The sequence below is a fragment of the Podarcis cretensis genome, assembly GCF_951804945.1.
Source record: "Podarcis cretensis genome assembly, chromosome: 4".
NCBI lineage: Eukaryota > Metazoa > Chordata > Lepidosauria > Squamata > Lacertidae > Podarcis > Podarcis cretensis.
The window spans coordinates 62,423,931-62,446,652 of record NC_137173.1 but is presented as its reverse complement, the minus strand read 5'-3'; the positions used below and the strand labels follow the sequence as shown (position 1 = coordinate 62,446,652).

The 22,722-nt window shown below is 38.5% G+C and overlaps 1 protein-coding gene and 1 long non-coding RNA gene across 12 annotated transcripts in view; one reads left to right on the top strand and one right to left on the bottom strand.

Annotated features, from left to right (window-relative positions):
- The window catches only part of DMD (dystrophin), a 1,027,161-nt gene that overhangs the window by 182,383 nt on the left and 822,056 nt on the right, over window positions 1-22,722 (bottom strand). For 10 of the 11 annotated variants that reach the window (XM_079972189.1, XM_079972196.1, XM_079972191.1 and 7 more), the window contains 4 exons: window positions 13,278-13,450; window positions 9,751-9,907; window positions 3,733-3,853; window positions 2,831-3,099 (listed from right to left, as the gene is read on the bottom strand). In XM_079972189.1, coding sequence (XP_079828315.1) covers window positions 2,831-3,099; window positions 3,733-3,853; window positions 9,751-9,907; window positions 13,278-13,450 — 720 coding nt within the window. Of the gene's footprint in view, window positions 1-2,830; window positions 3,100-3,732; window positions 3,854-9,750; window positions 9,908-13,277; window positions 13,451-14,018; window positions 14,388-22,722 lie in introns of those variants that run through there. The other variant, XM_079972187.1, reaches the window with a different exon arrangement.
- LOC307214011 lies at window positions 13,931-19,304 on the top strand. The gene is made up of 3 exons (XR_013837829.1): window positions 13,931-14,027; window positions 15,063-15,179; window positions 19,064-19,304. It is a non-coding gene; the product is annotated as an uncharacterized lncRNA (long non-coding RNA).

Below are 22,722 nucleotides of genomic sequence, written 5' to 3'. Positions count from 1 at the left end.
GAAAGCTTTTGACTTTCACATTCTCCAGGACCACCTGTGAAATATTCACATTCAGGGCTGCCAGCGCTCTAGTACTAGTATATGTATTGCATATTCTGACTAGTAGTGGCTGTCCAGGATCACATGCAACAGTGTTTCACATTGCCTGCTATCTGATGCTTTTAGCAGGGGGCAGGGGAGAAGATGTCTTCTTTCTCCCTCCCCACCACCCGAAATGCACCACCTCCTCAAGGTCTCAGTAAGACAATGATGATCCTGCTTCAAGCTAGGGGGAACCCTCAAAAGGAGCAGTCTTATGCAACCTGCCTTATGCAAACTGAGCACTACTGTGCTTTACTTTGTGGTTTGCATGTGTCTGTCTTGGGAGACAGTGGAATGAGCCTCCTGGGGTGAAGTCAAACTGTTGCAGTAGCGGCACTGAAATGACCTGGGCAATGTGTATCGAGATCCTGGGCTGCCTTCTCAGCCTTACTGGTGTAGTCCAAAGGAAAGCAGAGCAATATGTTTTGCATCAGCTTGGCTGCAGGTGATGCTTGGAAGGAGGCATACAAGGCGCCATCCAGCTGTTTTAGTGACTCCACTCTGGATTTGTGTAGGCTTTAATCCTTAGACTTTTTTTCTCCCGAAGATATCTCACAAGGCAGCAGAGGTTTAGGATCGGAGTTTTCCTTCTCCTAGATGGGCTACCTTCCCAGGTTGACGAGCTCCACCTGCCCCTTCTACTACAAGGGCAGAAACCACCTTCTTAACCGTTGTATCCACTATTGGTCTTGTCCACTCAATCTGCTGGAGTTTTTCTTCACATGCAGGGGAAGTCTCTAACTTACCTTCACCTGGTTTAGCTGGCTAGTTGAAGCCTTTTCCCGGGGTGTTGCTGTCACATGCTGATAGCTACTAGGAGCCACAGGGGAGAGCTGAGTGCAGGGTGGGGACCAAAGGTGGACAAGCTAACCCAGACGAAGCATGAAGTGTCCCCACAAGAGGGACTTCCCCTCCCCTAACACCTCATACACCCCACTACTTTACTAATAGGGTAATAATGTCAATATTATGAAGAAGTATTTAAAACTGTTCAAGAAGCTAGTGAAGAACTTAATAAGATACTTATAAAGAGAAGCAGGACAACTTAAATGAAATTGACTACAAGCTTTGGTGTGGACACATGAAATTAAGGTCGTATTTGGAATGAAATAGTAACCTTCAGTCTCTGTGCCATTTTTCTTACTGCTGACTAAATATATTACTAATACTGCAATTTGATCTTTTTACACTTAATACACAACAGATATGTTTTAATTCACAACATGACATCTTTTGAATGTTAAAGGGTGTTGCTAACTACAGTGTTATTTGTTTTACTATTATGGGCCATATGCATTAGTATTATTTTTTTCTGTAATACTGCAGAAAGCATGGGTGGATATATACCTAAAGCAACATGTTTACTCATATATATTGTTGTAAATGCTCACATTTGGCACTCATGCTGACTATTAAAGATACAAGTACTACGTTATGAGGCACACTTGCACTAATTCTGAAAAAGGAAGCATTCAAAAGCACTAAAATCTTCCTTACATATTTAATATAGCAGTAAAACAGCATGTGCTACCACAAGCAATCCTTAACACAGAAAGTAGCTTAACAAACTAATGTGCCTAATCTGGAAAAATATGCGAGGAATTATGACATCACCAAACAAATAGGCAACCTACTATGGAAAATCAGGATATGTTAGCCAAACTTGCTAGGAACAACTGTAAATTTTTATTGGCTTAAGCCTCAGTGTAGCTAATAATACATATTTTCCCAGAGAACCAAGCTGATCACAAGGCAACAAAACATAGTTTTCTCTAAGTATTATTTTATTATTATTTAATAAATTTGTATACTGCTCTATATCTGCAGATGTCAGGGTGGTTCACAGCATAAAAATACAAATTAAAAAACACAAATAATAACAATAACAAAATCAAAACAAACAAACAAAACCCTGCTCCCTCCCAATGTCACCAAGAATGTCAAATGATCTGAACATTTTCACATTGACTAACAGATTTTGCCCTGTTCCCTGTATCATATTTATTTAGCAGAATTAGGGCAATGTTCAGAGTTTTCTATCTATCTGTTAGCAAGACCAGCCAACACTATTTGCCACAGTACTTCTCTTGACTTTTAATAAGGCTAGTTCAAACATCATGACCTCTATGTGAAGGTTGCAGAAGGATTGTGGAGGTTTCTGCATGACTGCACTCCACTCAGGGAATGTGACATTTGTAAGTGTCTTGCACAACATGTGATGGCCTGATCTGCATATTCGTGGTGGCCATAAATCCTGAAGAGAGAATTCTCCATGCAGTTGAGGTGTCACATATTATAAAAGGGTTACAAATAGTACGCCCATCCATGATAGTCTTCGTCAAGGGCTATAACAAAGTGGCTTGAAGCTAATCATTATTTCACACAGATCATGGTGGCTGCCATTTTGAATCTTAACTTATGTGGAGAGAGAAAATGCTCAGTCTGTGAGGAACAAATGGAAGATACTGCATCTTTGAAAAAAGATATCTAGACCAGTAAGACTTGCTTTATGTTTATGAATGTGTTTGGAGTTTTGCAATTTTCAATCTCAGTTCTGAATTTTACGGCATATTATTTTTAATGCTGAATACGTCTGTGACATACTGCTAAAGGGTTTTCATCTTTAACTTTGTTAAACTTTATTTGCAAAATAAAAGTTTCATTTAGCCTTGAGGGGGGAACATACCACAGAAGAATGGCAAGCATATCTTACTTTCAACAATGCCAGTGAATGGAAGCATAGTTTTACCTTGAGTTTTTCTAGGTGATCCTGGAGCAAGTCAATCAGCAAATCCCCCACTGGCTGCCAAGAGCCCTTGAGAGCTTCAGCCTGACGTAGTTTCAGGTCCAGCTCATCCATTGCCTCCTGAAGCTCCTGCAGTCTTTCAAGAGCTTCATCTATCTTTTTTTGCCATTCAGTGGACTGTAGATTAAGTTTATCCCATTCTGTTTTGACCTCATCTGCTTGCCTTCGCAAGAGTCGAGTGACATTCTGGGCTCTTTCCTCCAGAGGCAGTTCTAAAAGTGAAGTACAAAGACAGTTAGATCTTGTATAGACTAACTGTACACAAATGAAAAGAACATTTGAAAGTTATCAGCTATGTTTCATATAAGCACAAATCTGAAGATACCTCTACTATTAATGCTCACTATGTAAACATTGCAAAAGCAGGGCACTGATTCAGCCCAGATCATGACTGCTGCTTTCAAGTAGTCATGTAATCCAGTTTTTCCTGTGCTACTGAAATGGCATATGACTGAACTACTCAGAAACCGCAGTGAGACTGCAGCTGTAAAGTATGAACTGGTTCCAATTTTGAAAACTAGCAAGTTATTTTGGTTTTAAGGTCCCTCACCCTTTTGAAATAATAAGTTGTGTCTCAAGAGATAATAAATTCTAAAATTGATGTGTAATAAATTGTTCTAAATGCATGGTGAATTTGCACAAAATTGTTTTGCCTCTTGTTGAGCTGCATTCATAAATATGCAAATGGATTACTGAGTGCTTATGTCTTGCTCATCCTCCCCTTTCCCTATCTAAGCATCCAAATATGTAGGAGATGCCCTGACACTTACAATAATAATTTATGGATCCTTTAGTCATTGCTTATCCCTCTATCAATATGTTATTACAGCTCTACATTCAATTACCTCGAGGCTCCTGGTAGAGCTTTTCCAGTCCCTCCAAAGGTTGTTCTGCTAGGAATAATCTCACTGTTTCAAGTGCACTCGAGATAACAGGTTCTTTAGTTTTCAATTCCCTCTTAAAGGCCTGTAAAATGAAACAATACAAATCTAAACTTGCATGCTAGTTGTTCATTTTATCAACTTTTTGTGCAATGTTTCCTGTATTAATTTCAGCCAAGTTTATGTGCAACAAAAAGGTCAATGACTGAAAGAAACAAGGAAAGGTGAAATAATTTCAGAATTCTTCTTCACAAAATAGACATATTTCCGTTTATGAAATAAAGGCGGGAGAGAAAATCCAGAACACTTCAGGGCTGTTTTATATTCCTCAGACCAGTGAACATATACTGTGCTGCAAATGGGAAGGCACACCGATTAAGCTGTTTGCTGTTACATTGAACCCCTTCTGTGACTAATACCAGACTTCGTAAAACTTTGAAATCTTGCTGGAAGGGACAAGGTTTTAGGTGGTATTACGTTGAACAGTGCTGGCACAGCTAATGCTGCCTGAGAGGCAAAAGATTTCCTAGAATGTAAAATGAAATCCACAGTGATCCATAGCCGTAACTTTGTTGTTGCTGACAACTTTGTCACAAAAAGTAGTTCAATAGTATGACCATGATAACACTTTGCTCTAAGTGGAAAAATTTAGTAGACTTGGGCTACTGTCTAAATAAGAATGCTAACTACTAACTGTTCTGCAGCATATATTGAACACTGATATAGATGTATAATTTACTCAGTAATAAAAGGTGAAGGAAAGTATTCTTCTGTACTGTTTTTAACACTTGATTGGGAGCCACCCAGAGTAGCTGGGGAAACTCAGCCAGATGGGCGGGGTATAAATAAATTATTATTATTATTATTATTATTATTATTATTATTACTACTACTACTACTAATACTAATACTAATACTACCGTCATAGACTCTATTGCAGTGCATAGTGAAACTTAATGGTAGTAAGTCATTTTATGTTCAGTGGATCTTACTCCCAGATACGTGTGCACGAGATTAAGTATTATTGCAAAATCCTACACATATTTACTCAGAACAAAATTTCATTGTGCTCAGTGTAGATTACTCCTTGGTAAGCATGCATAGGATTGCAACCTTACTTTCTTAGAAGCAGGTTGCTCGAATATTTACCTGCTTCTTGTGCACTCCCTAACTTTTAGACAACTTCACAAGCTCATCGAAAAAACCTGGGAGAGAGAGGAGATCCCAGCAGACTTTAGGGATACCAAAATCATCACACTTTTTTTAAAAAAAGGTCATAGAACAGACTGCCAAAATTGTCCAGGCATCTCTTTATTAGCTGCAGCCAGCAAAATTATTGCAAAGATCTTAGCAAACCGTCTCCTAACTATATCCGAGGAAACCCTTCCTGAATCCCAGAATGGTTTTTGACCTTCTGTGGGGACAGTAGATATGATTTTCACTGCTCAACAGCTTTAAGAAAAATGCAGAAAGCAAAACCAACCCTTGTATATGGCATTTATTGACCTGACTAAGGCCTTCAACACTAAATCGCACTGCCCTGTGGACTGTCTTCTGAAAATCAACTTAACTGTACACTTGCAAAACATGGAATACTTATAAATGCCATCTCCAACTCCTTGAAAGATTCCATCAGCAGTGTCTCTGAAAAAATTTACACATCACTTGGGAAGACAGGCAAACTAATATCAGTGTACTGGAAGAAGCAAAGCTCACCAGTCTCAAAGCAATGATTCTTCAACATCAACTTCATCGGACTGGTCATGTTATGCGGATGCCTGATTAATGTCTTCCAAAGCAACTACTCTATTACAAACTTAAAAATGGAAAGTGTAACGCTGGTGGTCAACAAAAGAAGTTCAAAAACTCTCAAGGCAAATCTAAAAAAATGTAGTACAGTCATACCTCGGGTTGAATATGCTTCATGTTCAGCGCGTTCGAGTTGTGCTCCGCGGCAACCCGGAAGTAACGGAGCGCGTTACTTCCGGGTTTCGTCGCTCGTGCATGCGCAGACGCTCAAAATGACGTCACCTGCATGCACAGAAGTGGCGAAAAGCGACGTGTGCATGTGCATATGTGCCATCGCTAGTTACGTTTGCTTCTGGATGTGAACGGGGCTCCGGAACGGATCCCATTCGCATCCCGAGGTACCACTGTATAAACACCAACCACTGGGAAACACTGGCCTGGTATACAAACTCAAGTGAGATAATCATTTTCAAAACTGTAAAGCATGATGTTATGTCCCTTTCTCCATGCTTTTATTTGGGGTTCTAATGGAAATGGAGTATGCAAAGCCATTATACAGAAATAGCCTAAGAAGCTGAAGCTGTCAAAAATCTAGTGAGTCTACTTTCCCTCTGTTAAACTGTTCTTGCAGAGAACATATTTTCCTATTATTCATCCTACATGTAGTTGCAACTCTTAAGCCCTTCATCCTTATACTTCATCCTAATACTTCTTGTCCCCAGTCTGGAAATGTAATGTCAGTTACAGCAAAAGAATGTTAAGTCAGTGTCACTAATTTGTCAGCATTATACTTGGACAGGTCATTCCTGCTGTATTGTTTTTCTATACTAGGATCTTTTTCCAAATTGTATATTAATTCAACTGTAGTAGCTACTATTGATACCTTTAATTGCCAATGAATGACTTTTTTTTAAAAAAAAGTTTACTAACATAATTTATAATCATAGCTTCCTGACAATTTCATGTCAAAAGAAAGCTGACTATCATTGATAACAAAATTAGCCCAAATGTACGGCTAATTTACAACCAATGATTTCAGGCTAATTTTATTGAATTCCTGAACTTCTTCCACAGTTTGTGGCGACTGCAGAGGAAATCGAACACACATAATATATGACCTGCCAAAAGAACAAGTAAACTACTTTATTTAAGCCCTTCTATTTGTCATGAACACCTGGGCTATAATGGCATTCTGCCCACTATCTTAATAATGCATACATTGATTTGCTCATCTCAAACCGTCACTAGGATCTTGTAGGGCTCTCAAGGGTGACTTTAAATCTCTTCAACTAGAAAAGAAGACACCTCCAACTAGGAAAGAAGACACATTCAAATGAGTGATGAAGGTAACAAAAGAGGAAGCTATGCTTTAATGACAAAAGCATCCTTTCTGTTGGGGATGTATTCTTTTGATATTTTATTTTAGTGGAATTTGAGAAAGTAGTAGTAAAATGGATTTAAATTAACTTTTCTTTTAGTACCTCACTTAAATTTTTTATTTCCCCATCTGAACTATGTTTAGCATTGTCAAATGAAAAGAGAACATTGTTACTTAAGGACATCCCATAATAGACCCAAAACTACAAATTTCACCAAGGAGAAACAGTTCTAGGCTTTGGGAACTTGAGGGTCCAGGGCATTGCTGTTGTTTTTGGGTACTGATGAAGCTTCAGGGCTGCATTCTCTCTCTCTCTCTCTCTCTCTCTCTCTCTCACACACACACACACACACACACACACAGATGTTACAAATGCCGCATGTTTCCATTACTCTGCTAAGAAAACTGACACTGAGTTTGTTTACATGAGATGGTAACCAACCTATGGCTTACCAAAACTGCACAAACATGTAAGCTCCTCAAGAGGAACCCACAGCCAGAGAAGTCTTGTGGTTAAGCTTCCTTCCTACTAATCACAAGCTGTAGCAAAGAACTTAACCCAACCAGGTTTGGACAACACAGTAAGCCAAACCTTGGCTTAGATCAGGGCAGCGTGGTTGAAAAAAGGACTAAGGAGGAGCTTCACTCCACAGTTGTGCTATCTCAATACATCTAGTTTGGCTTGCTGTGGTGTACAAACCAGACCATTGCAAAACTACTCTGGGAACTTCCCACTTTAAGAAGAGAAGTGCATGAAAGGTATTTTTTCAATAACTGCCATTTCATTATTTTTGCCGTGTATACAAACTGGCTAACCCTCAGTTTGTGGGCCTGTTCCAGTGCCCTCAGGCCAATTTTATGGGGTTCTGAGACCCCACTAATGTTTGTGGCAATGACAAAAAGGTGAAAAAACAGAAACAGAAGCAGCCCAGTGACATGATGAGGATGCAACCTGCTGCCTCCACAGTCATCAAACATTTTTTCACTGCACCTACAGCTTGCATGTGGCCCTTGGAGGGTGAAGAAACTGAAATTGTATTGTAGGGATTGCAAAGGGCGGTCTATTTAAGCACTAATAGATGTGTCAATAAGGAAAATTTATAGGGCAATACAAGGTCTCCTCAGTTCAGAATATATACTGGGGCGGGGAAACAGAAAAGTACAAATAAAAATCTATCAAAGGCAACCTTAAAGCATGTCTTACTTTCCACCCTTTCCCCCTAAGAGATTTTTGAAGAATAGACAGGATGACCTAAATTTGAGGATTATCTTTTGTTCTTTTTGTTCCACAGGGAACCAAAGTGCCAGTAACTAGACGGGTCTTATATTCTGCTATAAAAGTTCTGCTGCAAGGGGTGTGTATGTGGGGAGCTTTTACAAACAACTGAATGGTGGATAGCTTTGATAATCAAGAAGAAGCATTATTGTGACCACAACATATGGATCCCTGTAGGTGTGACAGAAAACAGAAGCATGTTCAAGGCTTTTATAAAGTCAGACATAAGATTTGGTTTCTGACAGCATGCATTTCTACAGCATTTCTTACTCCCCAAGGCATTATGAACTTAACACTGATATCAAGACTTCAAGGGATCAATGTGGCATGGGGTTTGCAAAGTACTTAATTCAGAGATGTCCTAAAATAATCCCAGAGACTTAAATGGTGCGTCAGTGAGACCAATCTAAAGTAAGTAGATATGGCTCATGACTTTGAGCCTTAATGACTGCATGCCCTCAACTTTGAGACAGATTGAGACAGCTTTATAAACATTATCAATCATTATATAGTCATACTGTGACACTAAGGGACACTAGCTAAAAATGTCAAACATTTATAAAAGGAGAGGATGCACGGAAGAATTAGTTGTCCGCCACCTAGTAGTGAAAATGTTACCAGGGAAGTAATTTCTTTGGGGTAGCTGCTTTATTAGTTTCTGTTTTATCTTCGGTTTCTTTGCTGAGAAAAATTAGAGTTCTGAAGGAGGATAGGATAAATCTGGATTTCTTTATTACATCCAGCCTTTCTAAAGGCAGGATCACACGTTACATTCATCACTTTCAAAAGTAGCCATGAGTATGCTGGGCTTGATTGTTGGGGATTCTGAAGGTCTCCCAGGAACAAACAATAGTATCAAGGGAATTCGCAGGAAACATAACAATGTAAGAAGAGCCTAGTGGCCCATCTGGTCCAGCATCCTGTTCCTACAGTTGTCAACCAGGCAGGACATGAATATGGCAAGCAGAACATGAATATAAGAGCACTCTCCCCTTCTGCGGTCTCCAGCAACTGGTATTCAGAAGGATCAGAGGCTCTTCCTATGGAGGCAGTGCATAGCCATCATGGCTTGTAGCCAATGATAGTATTCTCCTCCAGACCTATTTGAAAGGAAGCAGGAGCTACTGGCCACCTTTGCTGTATGCTTTTTCTATTTCTCTTTTGGAGGAAAACTCCCTACAGGTTGACAAAGATAGGAGCAAGTACAATTGGATATTAAAGGAAATATAAGACAAGCAGAGAAATATGTGCCCCCGCCCAGCTATCTGATGCTGACAGAACATTGGTGATATCTGAACAGAAGGTTAAACTATGGTTTATTACTATGTGATCTAGCCTGGGCTCCTGCACTTTCCCCTTCTTCCTTCCTTCCATGTGGCCAGAAAGTAAAGTTTTTGCTCTTATTTATTGTAGCTCTTTGATCTATTCAACAAATTTATGGATTGTGGTTTAACACTAGCTATGACTAGTTTTTTATAGCTTATTTCCTAACATTTTTAATTATTCTTAAGCTTCTATTAACCTTCTCCAAACAGACCCTACAATGCACTGCAAAAAAACTGATTCTGAATGTCCATACCCGATGGGTGTCATTCTGTTTTTGCACTGTGGGAAGATCTCCACCAATGGGAGCCTGTCGCTTTAACTCATCTTCTTTCAACTGCAGCCATGCCAAAAGTTCCTGAAGAGAAAGGTGTAGTCGTCTCCACTGGTCAGAACTGGCTTCTAGATGAGACCTGGAAAATATAAATTAGTGTATTTATAATTTTCAGGAACTGTTCAGACTTATGACTTAAGATCACACCATCTACCACTACTGGAGAGCATACCCATGCTGCCCAGGCCACAAATTAATACATTATGCTATTGCAAACATACTGGCCTATGCAAATCACTCTACCAGGCTACCAGCAGATAAGGTAGTAGTAGAGACACTACCCATGCTGCTGAGAAGCCAGGTTTCTTCGTCCATCAATTGGCAGCTGCTATCCCATTAGGCTATATCAGAGGAGGAATAGAAGGACTGTAGCACTACTCTATCAGCACTGTTGAGAGACCAGCAACTTTTGGCTCCTCCTCTCCTTGAACAGTTTCCTTCTTAGGAAAACATTAGAAGAATGGGCAATCAATAACTAGCATGTTAGCTTGCTACCTTCCACTCCATTTTTCTGTGTCACGTCTTTCAAGATTGTAAGCCTGATGGCAGTGTCTGTATTTTATTGATGTGTAAAACTCTCAGGAAGCCCATTTCAGCTAACGGGTGGGTTAAAATTTTAACAATAACAAGTGGAACATTTATTTGTATAAGACCCTGCACATATAGTACCCACTGCACAGTGACATTATCTGTAGAATCCATACATTACAAAATCCACTGATTTTGTAATGTATGGATTCCTATGACAAGAGATTAGTTCCAGTGCAGAAATGGAAAGAACAGGGTGTGACAGTGTGGTTTTGACCCCACACTACACAGTGAATTTGAGGATTTTAAGAAAATATTGCTTAGAGGATTACAGATTATAATGACAAAGAATTCCATATTACTTTCCTGGATGTCAATAACAAAATTCCCTTTCATTTTAAATGGTAAGAATTGCATTCAATCTCTTGCCTAAAATTCACTATTATAAACTCTTATTCAAGCCAAAGACCTACATTCAGAAAAATAATAATACACCTGATGTTTCCATCCTTTGAACACTAAGAAGGTTATAAGTGTATCTTTTATTTGAGTTTGCTATTAGAAGTAAAAGGCTGAGCTTTGCAAGCAAAAAGTGCTGAAACAAAATATACTGTATACTAGTGATTAAATAAGGTGGATTATGCACGATAAATTAGCACATCAAATAGCTCTGAAACAATAGGAAAACTTTAAAAAGCATGTAACCCATTCAGGGCTGCCAGAATTACAAAATTCAGGTGTCGTAATTTGTTTATTATTTATCTCAGATGGAGATGATCAGTATAACAGTTTAATTTTGTTGTTGTTGCAAATGACTTCTTCCACTTCTCAACTGCAGGACATGAATTATTCCCAAGCAAAATGAGACCGAGTGCTCCTATTATGAGGAATAAGGATCCAACTCTCTTTTTCTGCCTCCCACTTTCTTGAGAAATAAAGATTTAAGCTTTAGCTGTGTTTCCCACCTACATGTTGTGGCTATACTAAATTCCTCATTATAGTTACTGTTTCTCCAGTGCAAGAATGTTCTTTTATGTTTAATTCAAGAAGACAAAGCAACCATGGTAAACCAGTGTTACTATTTTCAAATTCATTAATGTCACTGGTATCAAAATGGCAACAAGTGAACTATAGAAAAGCTCCTTTATTAAAGGCTAACATGCCGTGTTTCTTTTCTTGTACCTCTTTATTTTACTAAGTTCATGGGTTTAAAAAAGGACATGTGAAGAAATATTTCAAAGAGCTATATTCCTTTCCTTATGGCTTGCCTATAGGGAAGATCATTTTCTTCTTACTTCAGCCATCAATATTTTTCAGTTTCACATATTTACTTTTAATGACTAATGTTATGAAGATGGTTTCTGTCATTACACACGCACACAGACTCCTTCAGGGCTACAGCTGCACAAAGCTAATATTTCATATATAACTTTGAAAAGGCTTCTGCCTTTGGCCACCCCTGAATCTCACCTATATACAGAATACAAACGGGCAAAAAAAAGAGTGTCTGAGAAGACTGCCTTGGAGGTGGAGAATTTGTTATAAAACACTGAGATGGTTACTTTAGGTGAGATTTTTTCAGCCCTTTGAGCTTCACTTTTCCAACAGTTCTTTTGTAACATTGCCCTTTATTATGTGTCCCCCCTATCCAAGAAGGCAATTTGCGTCTTTCTCCTTTAAAATTTTACAAACTTGACTCTGCATCTCCCATCGGAGGAATGTTCATTGGGCTGGAGTACATGCACACCTGCTTGAGAGAAAATTCCACTGACACCCACGCTACATATTTACAGTAGGTGAGTTTAGGGGTCACCCCCCCCGCAATTTATTGTTAACGAAGTGTTGCTTAGGCATGTAAGCTTTGAGCAGTGTCATCCTCATCTAAAGGCTGGCCCTTACTATTTTCTCATTTAATCCTGATTTTACCATTGTGCAGAAAATCTGGTAAAATAAGAAAACATCATGGAAAAAGTAAATCTGGCTTAAACGAGGGTTAAAAACCCCCCATATGGGGTGGCAATTTGATGAGCATGATGTCATGTGGACACTGTGAAAGACTTGCATGCCTGGGCAGCATCTAGTCCACAGTAAAGTGCTATGCAGAAGCAGCAAGTGCAAAAGCTTTGCCCATGTCAGTCCTTCTGCAAAAAATACCCAATTACAAGTGAAGGCATTCAGAATTCTCTTCAGAAACCATTTCACATATAAATGCCAAAACAATTGCATTAGCCATGATTAAAATAAGACATGTATAAGGCATCAGGTGTGGAAGTGAAGCTGTCTGATTTCCCCCCCTGCAGCGGCTCACATTTTCCCAAAACCAAGTTACAACCCCCATAGCAGGTTGTCTCTTCTGTAGTAGGAGCTGCTGCAGATAAACGTTCAAAGGAAGTTCCAGTTACACATATGATGATACCCTTTCTAAACATAATCAAGCTCTTTTGATTTCATATCTTTTTTGGTTTGGGGGTATATGGCAAATATAGTATATGCATATTTAGTTGGGAGTAAGCTCAACTGAACCCAGTGAGGGTTACTCCTGAGTTGATGGAGATAGGATTGGGCTGTTTTTCATTATATTTGCTTAGAACAGCGTGAGAAGCCATGCCTGTCAGTATACAATAATAGCATACATTTCAGAGAATGTGTGGTTGCTGGTTAAGCATGCTTAATCTCTATTTGTACATTCTTATTGAGATTATAAAAAACTCATCAACTTCCTTGCATACTTCAATCCCTTACGTATAAATAAAATTAATCATTCTTACACAGTAATTCAGTGCTTGAAATTGCTTAAATTACTGCCAACCAGCCATTTTAGCCCAATTTGAACAAAATAATGCTATAAGAGCGAGGCAGGATAATTCTTTCCTCAGATTAATTCCTATATCTCCCCTCCACCCTTGCCTTTTGAGCCCTACCTAACATTTAGAGATTTTTTCCTAAGTTCACTCCATCTGAAGTTCATGTTATCCAGGCGTCTCTGCAACAAGGCTGCATCATCAGAACCTTCCAAGGATCTCAAGATTTTCTGTCCATTTTCATCCAGGCTGTGGAAGATATCAGTATGGGTTTCAATTTCTTTCTGAAGTTCCTATGAGGCAACACAGAACAAATACATAAAACACTGGCAAAGAAATATGCTAGGGATAAGTTAACAGAAGACATCAGCAATAAAGGTACATTTTGCAAACTCAAATTAAAATAACACTGATTCATTATCAATAGTGTTTTAGAATAACTGAAACATTCATATTCCCAATTTAAATTAATCACTTTGAATATATATATATTTAAATTGTTCTTTTACTTTATGTTATTTCTTCCTAATGAAAAATAAACTCTTCTATATACTATTTAGACTGTGTGGTGGTTTCCTCAATAATAATAATAATAATAATAATAATAATAATAATAATAATAATTTATTTATACCCAGCCCATCTGGCTGGGTTTCCCCATCCACTATCAAGCTAGGCATGGTAATATTATTTTATACTGGCATGGCAGAGAGAACTATACATTTCAAAACACGCAAAAGCATTTACAGTTATCGTTGGGCTCTGACGTATGCCAGGGAGGCAACAATTGGTTATGTCATCATGCCGGTGAGAATAAAAACAGAGACACCAAAACCCCTCAGGATCCCAGCCAAATCTGACCTTTACATGGTATGTCTTCCTGTGTAACATTTTCAACTTGAACCAGAGGCTTCAGAGCAGGTCTTGCTGCACAGAAATCCAAGGAAAACTAAGCTACTGCAACAGCAGAGCTTTAAAATGCCAAGTTCAGTTACATTCCATTGACAGAATGCATTTCAGAGCACAGGCCTCAACAGTCAATAGTAATAAACAGTCACTTTGTACTATGTCAAAACATCAGTCAGGGCCATGGCTGTAGGAGGAACGGAGAATAGCCAGAAGGACCTAGAATGCACAACTGGCAGCTTATGCTGGACTGCCAACTTTTCTTATCACTTTGGAATTGCAAGCCAGAAACTTTTTAAATATTCATGTTTCCCTTCATTTTTAGCCAGGCAGCAACTGCCAAAGGAACATTCTTTGGAGAGCTAACTGCCTGGTACTCACATTCCGATCTGCCTACATGCTGAATGGAGTCTTTGTGTATTATCTATCCCACACTGTGATTTCTAAAAAATATTTTAGCTCCATGAACTTATAGATTTATTCTGGGGGTCAACGCTGCCTGCTCATTAGAATCATCTTATATACAAAAATAATAAAACTATTTCTTTCAAAGTTAGAGGGGAAGTGTTGGAGCTGTCAGCATGCTGGGTGTGAGCAGTCCTGGATTAATAATTCGCTACTTATTCAAACAATACCTTATGTCCTTGAATTAAAAAATATACTGCACAGTGTTTCAGTAGTAGTGGTGGTGGTATTCTTTGTTTAATTTCTTAGTTGCCTTTCTCAAAAATTGGCCACAACAGCTTACATAAATGTAAAATGCTGAGTTTAAAACCAATACTAAAAGCATGCACACCATAAAAATTAATAAAATTAAAAACTGCAGAAGATGTGGAAAGAGGAATAACTTGTGCTATTTTCAGTTAAATTCATTGCTGGGTAATAAGTGTATGAGGGTTCACTGGCAAATTCCTGTTTGGTCTTCCTTTGCTAGTGGAATAAAGACTGAACTGTTAATTAAAATGTTATTTATTTATTTATTTAATATTTGATTTGCAGACTACTGTGACAACCTCCAAAGTCAAAGGTTCTGTGTGCACTGTAGAAGTGAACTGCTACCATATAAACGACATTATCTTCAAGGTTGATGCAAATATAGCTAAGCATGCCTATATGGTAGAGTTTTGGTTCAACTCTATAAACATTTGCACTAGCAAAAGAACATAAACGGATGTCCTCCCTTTAATTTTGATACTGTTCTTTGTGGTGACTCTTCTCCACATTTTGCTCCGCCTGCTTTCAAATTGGCTTATGTCCAGTTTGCTACAATTTTCCATTCATGTCTCCCTCAACCCCTTACTGCTTACACAACACAGTGTTGACTACAACACTGAGGACTCTTGAAGCAACTTCATGCATACACTGATTAAATTGCAGAGAACAAATATGTGTTTGTGTAAATTGCTCTTATTGAGGGGATGGGAACCTGTGTCAAGCTGTACATGCATAGCATCCTGAACTCAGTCCAAAAATAAAATAATAATAATGGAAGAGTGCTGGATCATTAATGCACTTCAGAAACTAGTTGAGGTAATCTGGAATCCCAAAATCTGAGGGGAAATTTAGCTGAGATAATTTAATAACTCCTCCCTCAGCTGAAAGACCAACTGGATATTTAAAAAGAACCCCTCTCAGGTGTGACCTCAAAGTATAGAACAAAGAGCACCACAGTATTTCTTTTCATCTCTCAGTCAGTACAATGCTGCAGGCTTTATAAATGTCAATGAAATAATGAACATTTTTTCATGTGGTAACTCTTCACTTCTTTAAGTTGCATGTTTACCTGAGCACAAGTCCCATCAAAATGAGTGGAGATTATTTTTGAGTAAGCATGTATAGCGGGTGACTCACTCAAAGGTAAGACTGTGCAGAGGCCTGGTTCATGTCACCTTTCCGCTCTCCTCTTTGAGGGGGAAGAAACATGGGAGCCAGGCCTTTGCACAGAGATTACACTTCATACAAGATTCTATCTGTGCTGTGGCCTTCCACAGATATATGTTCTAACATGCAAGCAAAGCACCACTTTGGGAATATATCAACTGGGGCTGAGTTTACAATAGGACATTCAAATCAAATGTCACCAGGCCTGAAAAATTACCTTGTGGTAAGTGCATCACTTTGGATGCCACCTGACTGGCTTGTCAGCAACCACTCTAAGTCTAAACTGTACAATCTATTGGAGCAATATTTGAGGCTTTATAAAAGCAGCAACAACGACAGCGAGACAAAATACATTCACACCCTCAGTCACTTCAGACTAATCTCGAGATAAAATTACACAAAATACTGTTACTTCTTTGAAAAAGATTCTACATCAAGATTAATGAGGCCCAGCAAAGCTTTTTTAGCTAGATGTTGTGGCAAGTGTGAAACTCTCCAGGGAAACCCAAACATAAAAAATGCATTAACAAATAACTTTTTCAGAACATGGTCACACATAAATCTGACCACATGAAAATCCATTAACACTAGCTACACTGAGGAAAAAGGAAAATCACCGTCATACAAAATTCATTCTCAGAATGTTTATGTACTACTTATAGTTGACCTGATAGCTATGGCCCTCCTCTGTTAATCAATCAGTGGCTGAACAAGACCTTTATTGTCTTTCTTAAAAAGAAGAGGAACAGGAATCTTCTAAGTCCATCCAAAACCAACCAACTCCAGTGGCACTTAGTGATTCAATCTTATAATGATACAATCCACATATTTTCCTCTTAATTAAAGGGTTGTTGTTGTTTTTTATTACAAGGAAGAACAGTTGAGCTTTGTGGCAAGACATATGCTATGTCATTTTCTCTAGAAAACTATACAGCATTCTCAATGCTAACCAGATGCCTATGGGAAGTCTGCACAAAGAGACATGATTCCAAGAGTACCCTCTCAACTTGTGCTCCCTAGCAACCTGCATTCAAAGGCATATTATCTCTGATACTGGAGGTGGTACACTAGCTTGCTTCACTAATAGACATCCTAAACAAAGTCCCCAGGTGTCTGTCACTTGTGTTTCATTCTGGAACACATAAGTCATGTAGTTCTGGAATTTTTCCCACCAGAGTGTCACTGATTTGCAGGATAGCTTATCAGAAATAAGAAAGTAATTGATGTCAAATCACATATTATAAGGACTATATGAAAAGTGACATATGGCAACACACCTTAATTATTTTCTGACAATACCCATGAGGCTGATCAATCAATTTCATTTTTTTAATATTAAAGAGGACCAAAAGCACTTCTAATACTACATTTAGAAGAACTGTGTGCTGTATATGAGATAAGAGTATAATTAGAGATGCATGCTTAACTCAGTTTAAACTGGTAAAATAATTCAACTAAATCTTTTGCAATTAATTAGTGGTTCTATTGTGTTGGAACAGAGAAGGTAAAATAAGGTATTAAACAAAGTGATAGCTTTTGTTTATTGAATTATAAGCTATTTTGCACTTCTGTAAATAAATAAATAAATAAATAGGCATTGCTACTAAATTTGATAAATTGGTTCAAATATGATGGATTGATCAATCAATCATCTAAATTATTTAATTAACTGAGTAGCCTTATGTATAAACATAAACAAAGGCATTAAGACTGAAAGGAAACAATGACACCAGTATTTATTATCAAGGGCTCTGCAGCTATTTTTCATTTAAAATGTATGAGTGAGTTACATCTGCTCTGGAATATTCATGCTGACTAAGTACCATCCAGAGAGGTGCCTGATTCTCATCAAGTTTCTAAGGAGACTTAACTTTTCAGTTTGTCCCATTGAGCGTTTCTCGCAAATGTATATTTCCTATTGGGTCCTCTTTGGCTTTGTTAGCAAGTCTCTTCTCAAAGCTGTTTGTCTATACAGTATATCTATACACCAGCTTCTCTATGCACTGCAATTATCTGTTGAGTCATTCCAAAATAAATGAATGATCCTTAAATTTATTAATTTATTTTAATTTATGAAGAATGCATTCTTATGGTCCATGAGAGAGTGTCCCTAGGGGCCACAGGATTTTGCTGATATGCCTGGAATTAAATTGTAAGTGGAGCAGAAGACACTGAGCTCATCATTGAATGGCAGTGGCCACAATGCTCAAATAACAGATTTCAGGAAAATGCATAAAATGCCTACTAGCACTTCTCTGAAATTATACTCTCAAACACAATGCAAACTCAGTAAAAAACAAAACAAAAAGTTAATCTAGATATAGCTGTAGCCCACATTGGCATGCAGGCTGTACAAAAATTCATTCTAGAGCTGCTTTATCTGATACTCTATTGTTCTTCATTTTAGCAAGCTATGTTTAGTGCAAGAGAATCTTTTGTTTTATGAGAAGAAAGATATATTGTAGGCCTTTCAAATCACTTGACTAAAAATATTTTTTCTTCTGCTCTGTAAAAGATATCAACATTTGTATGATATAATGTTAACATATAACATAAATCTTAACCAACATAATATAATCTCAAAAAATGCATGCCAGGAGAAAGTGTATTTTAGGACAATGTATGCAACAAAAAACGGGTGAATTTAACTTACTTTTTGCCTAGAGTCATAAGAAATATATCAAGAGCTGCAGATTAAAGATTCCCCCCCAACAATGACTAAAAAAAATACCAGAGAATGCAGCATTGCCTCATAAGAAGTCCCAGGAAAACAAAATAAAGTATGTCACCATTATGTGTTTCCTATTGCAGTGAAAATGCTCTTTTCTTCTCCTAGTCCATCAGTATAACATTTTGGGGGGGTTTATCTCAACAACATTTACACAGCAATTTCCATAATGATAACATCTTTTCAATGAAATGTTAAATGCAATTAAGGGGCAGATATTATGTGTTAAAAGCTTTGTTGTGAAATGGCTATACATCATCATGTCATCAAGCCTCTTTTCCAACCAGTCTATGGCATGACCTCAATTCCAGTTTGGTATGATTACATTGCAGAGTTTCATGTTAATGACTTGATGAGAAAAGATAGATAAAATTGTATCTCTCTCCTGCAGAGATAAGCCTATGAATATTGCTAAAACATTTCCAGGATCGAACACCATTTTAAAAAGATAACAGAAGATGAAACACATCTCTAGAAAAAGAAGCAAATGCTGACAGGTGAAAGCTAAAAGAAGAGCCTTTCAAAGATGATCCCTGAAATCTTAGAAGCTATTATGATTTCAAATAAAATTGTTGAAGAACTAAATGATGTATGGATTAGACTCTAAAGAAAAGGAAAGGGCAGCTCAAACATGGTGGGTAAAGAGATTTAAATAAAGGAAATGAAAAAGTCATATGCGTCTGCACATTGCTCCAACCCTTCCATTTCTACTCTCCCTGCCATCTGTGTCCTTAGAATCACATTGTGATACGACCTTTCATCGCCTTTGGGAGACACTGCATTGATTTCTTTTTTAATCTAACCCAACTAATTTTTAATCCCATAACTTCAAAGATCAGGTCTCACTGCTGTCTGCTGTAATGGGAGAGTGTATGACTTGACTTTTCTTTGGTTCATTCTGATGGAACAAGGAATCAGTCTTGCTTGTGTTGCATTGTGATATCAGCCCCTCTGTGACCCTTACTCTTGCTTGCGACTCTTCCTGACTCTATAAATTGAAAGGAGGCAAGTATTGATAAGTCATCCATGTGGTACTCAGAAAAACTCCCAAACTAATAACTGTCAGTTCCCACAGAGAACGTATTTCCTCTAAACGGACACTTTATGCCATTTTAGAATTAGCAAGGCAAAGGTTATTTACTCCAAATGCAGAAACTTAACACTAGATGGACACAAGGACACTAGATGGACACATGGACACAAGATGGCAATCATTAGGCACATCCGGCAGGAAAGTTACCAACTTTTAGTTCAAAAAGAATAATTTATTTTCCCATTTCACACCATTACTGCTGCTCCTATTTTACATGCACATCCGAGATGCAAAATTTAATTCACGATTGATGTTTTGAGTAGTTCAACTAGCACATAGTGGCTCCAACAATCTTTGACATAATCAACAGCACTCTCAAGGAACAACTGTAATGCTCCGTTGGACATTGGACTAAGGAGGACTAAGTGAGATTTCTACTGCCTAATCATTCATTGGGGAGAACCTAGCTTTCACAGGCCTTGGGTTCTGATCACCTTTCTATTGACTCCATTGTGGGACTGCTCATGCGAACAGGAAAAGTTATTACTTTATTTCTGTCTCTACCTTCCAAGTCAATAAGAAATATGAACCTCACCCACTTTTGCTATTGCTAGGGTCTTAGTTTCTTAGATCAGGAGTGTGAATATCTTAAGTCATGTACAGCTGTGATTTTATATATGATCATATGCTTCCCACATCTATCACTGTGAAATTATGTATACTTTCTTGTAATAAGCAACATCTTTTTAATAAGTCTAGCGTGATTGTATGGAGCTTGGAAGGCTCCTGGGTAAAAGCCTTCAGTCACTGGGGAAAGAGGTTGGAACCAATTCCTTACTCTAGCTCCTTGACTTACTGAGCTCCTTTGCTGTGAACCTGACTTCCCTGTGTGTGACCTTGTACTTTAACTGGAGTTTGCCTATTTAATTGAAACCCCTCCTCCACAAAGAGCCCCTGACTTTGGAGCATGACCTGACCTCACTCTCTGGATCACCTTGTAAGTGGACTTGCATCCTTGTCCCCTGAAGTAGGACAAGTGATCTAGACTTTGCTGGGGTCACCAAAACACAAACACCTTTGTTTCTCTCTAAGGGCTTAGCAGCCTGAATGGTTGGGGAAGTAAACTATGTTGGGTTCAATTTAAATACATACTAAGCAGATAATCCTTAATAAAAGAGTTATGACTAAGTTATAGCGATCAAGTCACTCATTTTATTACTGGAAGGAGCAAGGTAATAAATTCACATGTACTCTCAGTTTTAGAATCATAGAATCATAGAGTTGGAAGAGACCACAAGGGCCATCGAGTCCAACCCCCTGCCAAGCAGGAATTCTTTATTTTAACATTTGCCAAAGATGAAACAGTAGCAACACAGAAGCAGCATAATTCACAGTAGGAACATTTGCTTCTTCTTGGCTGCTCAGGTAAGGTCTTGATGCCTATTTTCAATGCCTTGCAAAGTCCTACTGGATAATTTGGAGAGCAGCTACCTCTATTAGTTCCACTCACATCCCACTGCTTCCAATTAGTTCTGATTTTCTCTTACAGCAAGCAGCCAGAAGGGTTGAACTGCAAAACTGCTGGAGAGAATATTTTAGTGGGGATGAGGGAAGAGCTGCTTCCCTCCTGCTTCTGTTGTAAACAATGAAATCCTACTGTTTCATTGCCTTTTACTGGAACAGCTATTATAACTGAAAACACAAAGGCTCATAGGTAATACAGACAACACTGAACAAATAAGTGAATAAACATTTATGATGTTTATTGATTTGCTTATGTATAGCAGAAATCAGAGGAGCATCTGAAAAAAAAAAAATGCTTCTCCCAGTGATCTGTACTAAATAATACCCAACATGTTCTGAACATTATTTATTTATCTTTAAAAAAATCCATACCACTCCCGAATCATGTTTCTAGGAGTTCACAGTGTATACTGACAACAAACAATCGTTTCAAAAAGTATAGAACCATGAGATGCGTAAAATGCACCATTATTTTCTTTTTGTGTCTTTGGCAGAATTTTGATGAAACAAACGATCTCTCACTTTACTACAGTGCAGAAAAAACTTAGCAGTTCTATGGTGCTAGCACATTTGCAAGGCTAAGCAGAGTCCAGTATGGTTTCAAATTGGGGATAGGGAACTCCCTTTTTGTTCATACTAGCTTTAGAACCAATAGCTATGTGCATCAGAACAACACTAGACATTGATGGAGCCCAAACTGGAAAACAAAACTTTATGATTGATCTATGTGCTGATAATTTAATGATTCTGACACTTGACCTACTGAACACAGAAGCAGCAATACTTCGAGAGCTTAACAACTTTCAACATTCTCAAGCCTGCAGGTTAACTTCTGAGACTTTATGCTTTAATATACCATCCAAGATCCACTGTCCCCACTGATACCCACTATTTCACAACACTTCAATGTGGCTGGCTGGAGGGGGGGAGTCTATACAAGTTATATGACTTTTATAACAGAAATACATCACTATATAAACTTCCTTGTAAGGAAACTTACAACCCCCTTGGGTACTCCCCTACCAAATCCACACTAATAGACTTTGGACCAACACCCCCCCTTTAAGTCTATTTCGGCAGGCAATAGAGAATTAACCCTAAAACTCAGGGACTTCCGGTCGGCGCCAGCGCTTAATGGCGGTCCGAGCCTCGAGCTCCGAGGCAGGACTGCTCCGTTAGTTCGGGTCTCACCCGCTACGGCAAGCGGGGGACCCCTAAAATCACAGGCGCGGAGCCTGTGAACAAAGGAGATTCGGTGGGCACCCTTTGCGCCCCCCGGTACTGTGAGGGAGCCTTTTTAAAGGCTTCTGAGCGGCATCGGGGTAAGCGCGGTGCTGAGAGTCGTCACCCAGCTAGCGGAGTGAAGCCGCGTCGCCATGAGCGGAGAGCGCCGATTCCTTCCTGCAATTGGAATTTGACTACAACACCCGTGAGTAAGATTGAAAAAGTAACGGGACATTAAAAAAAAAAAAAATTTGGCTGAAAACGGGAAA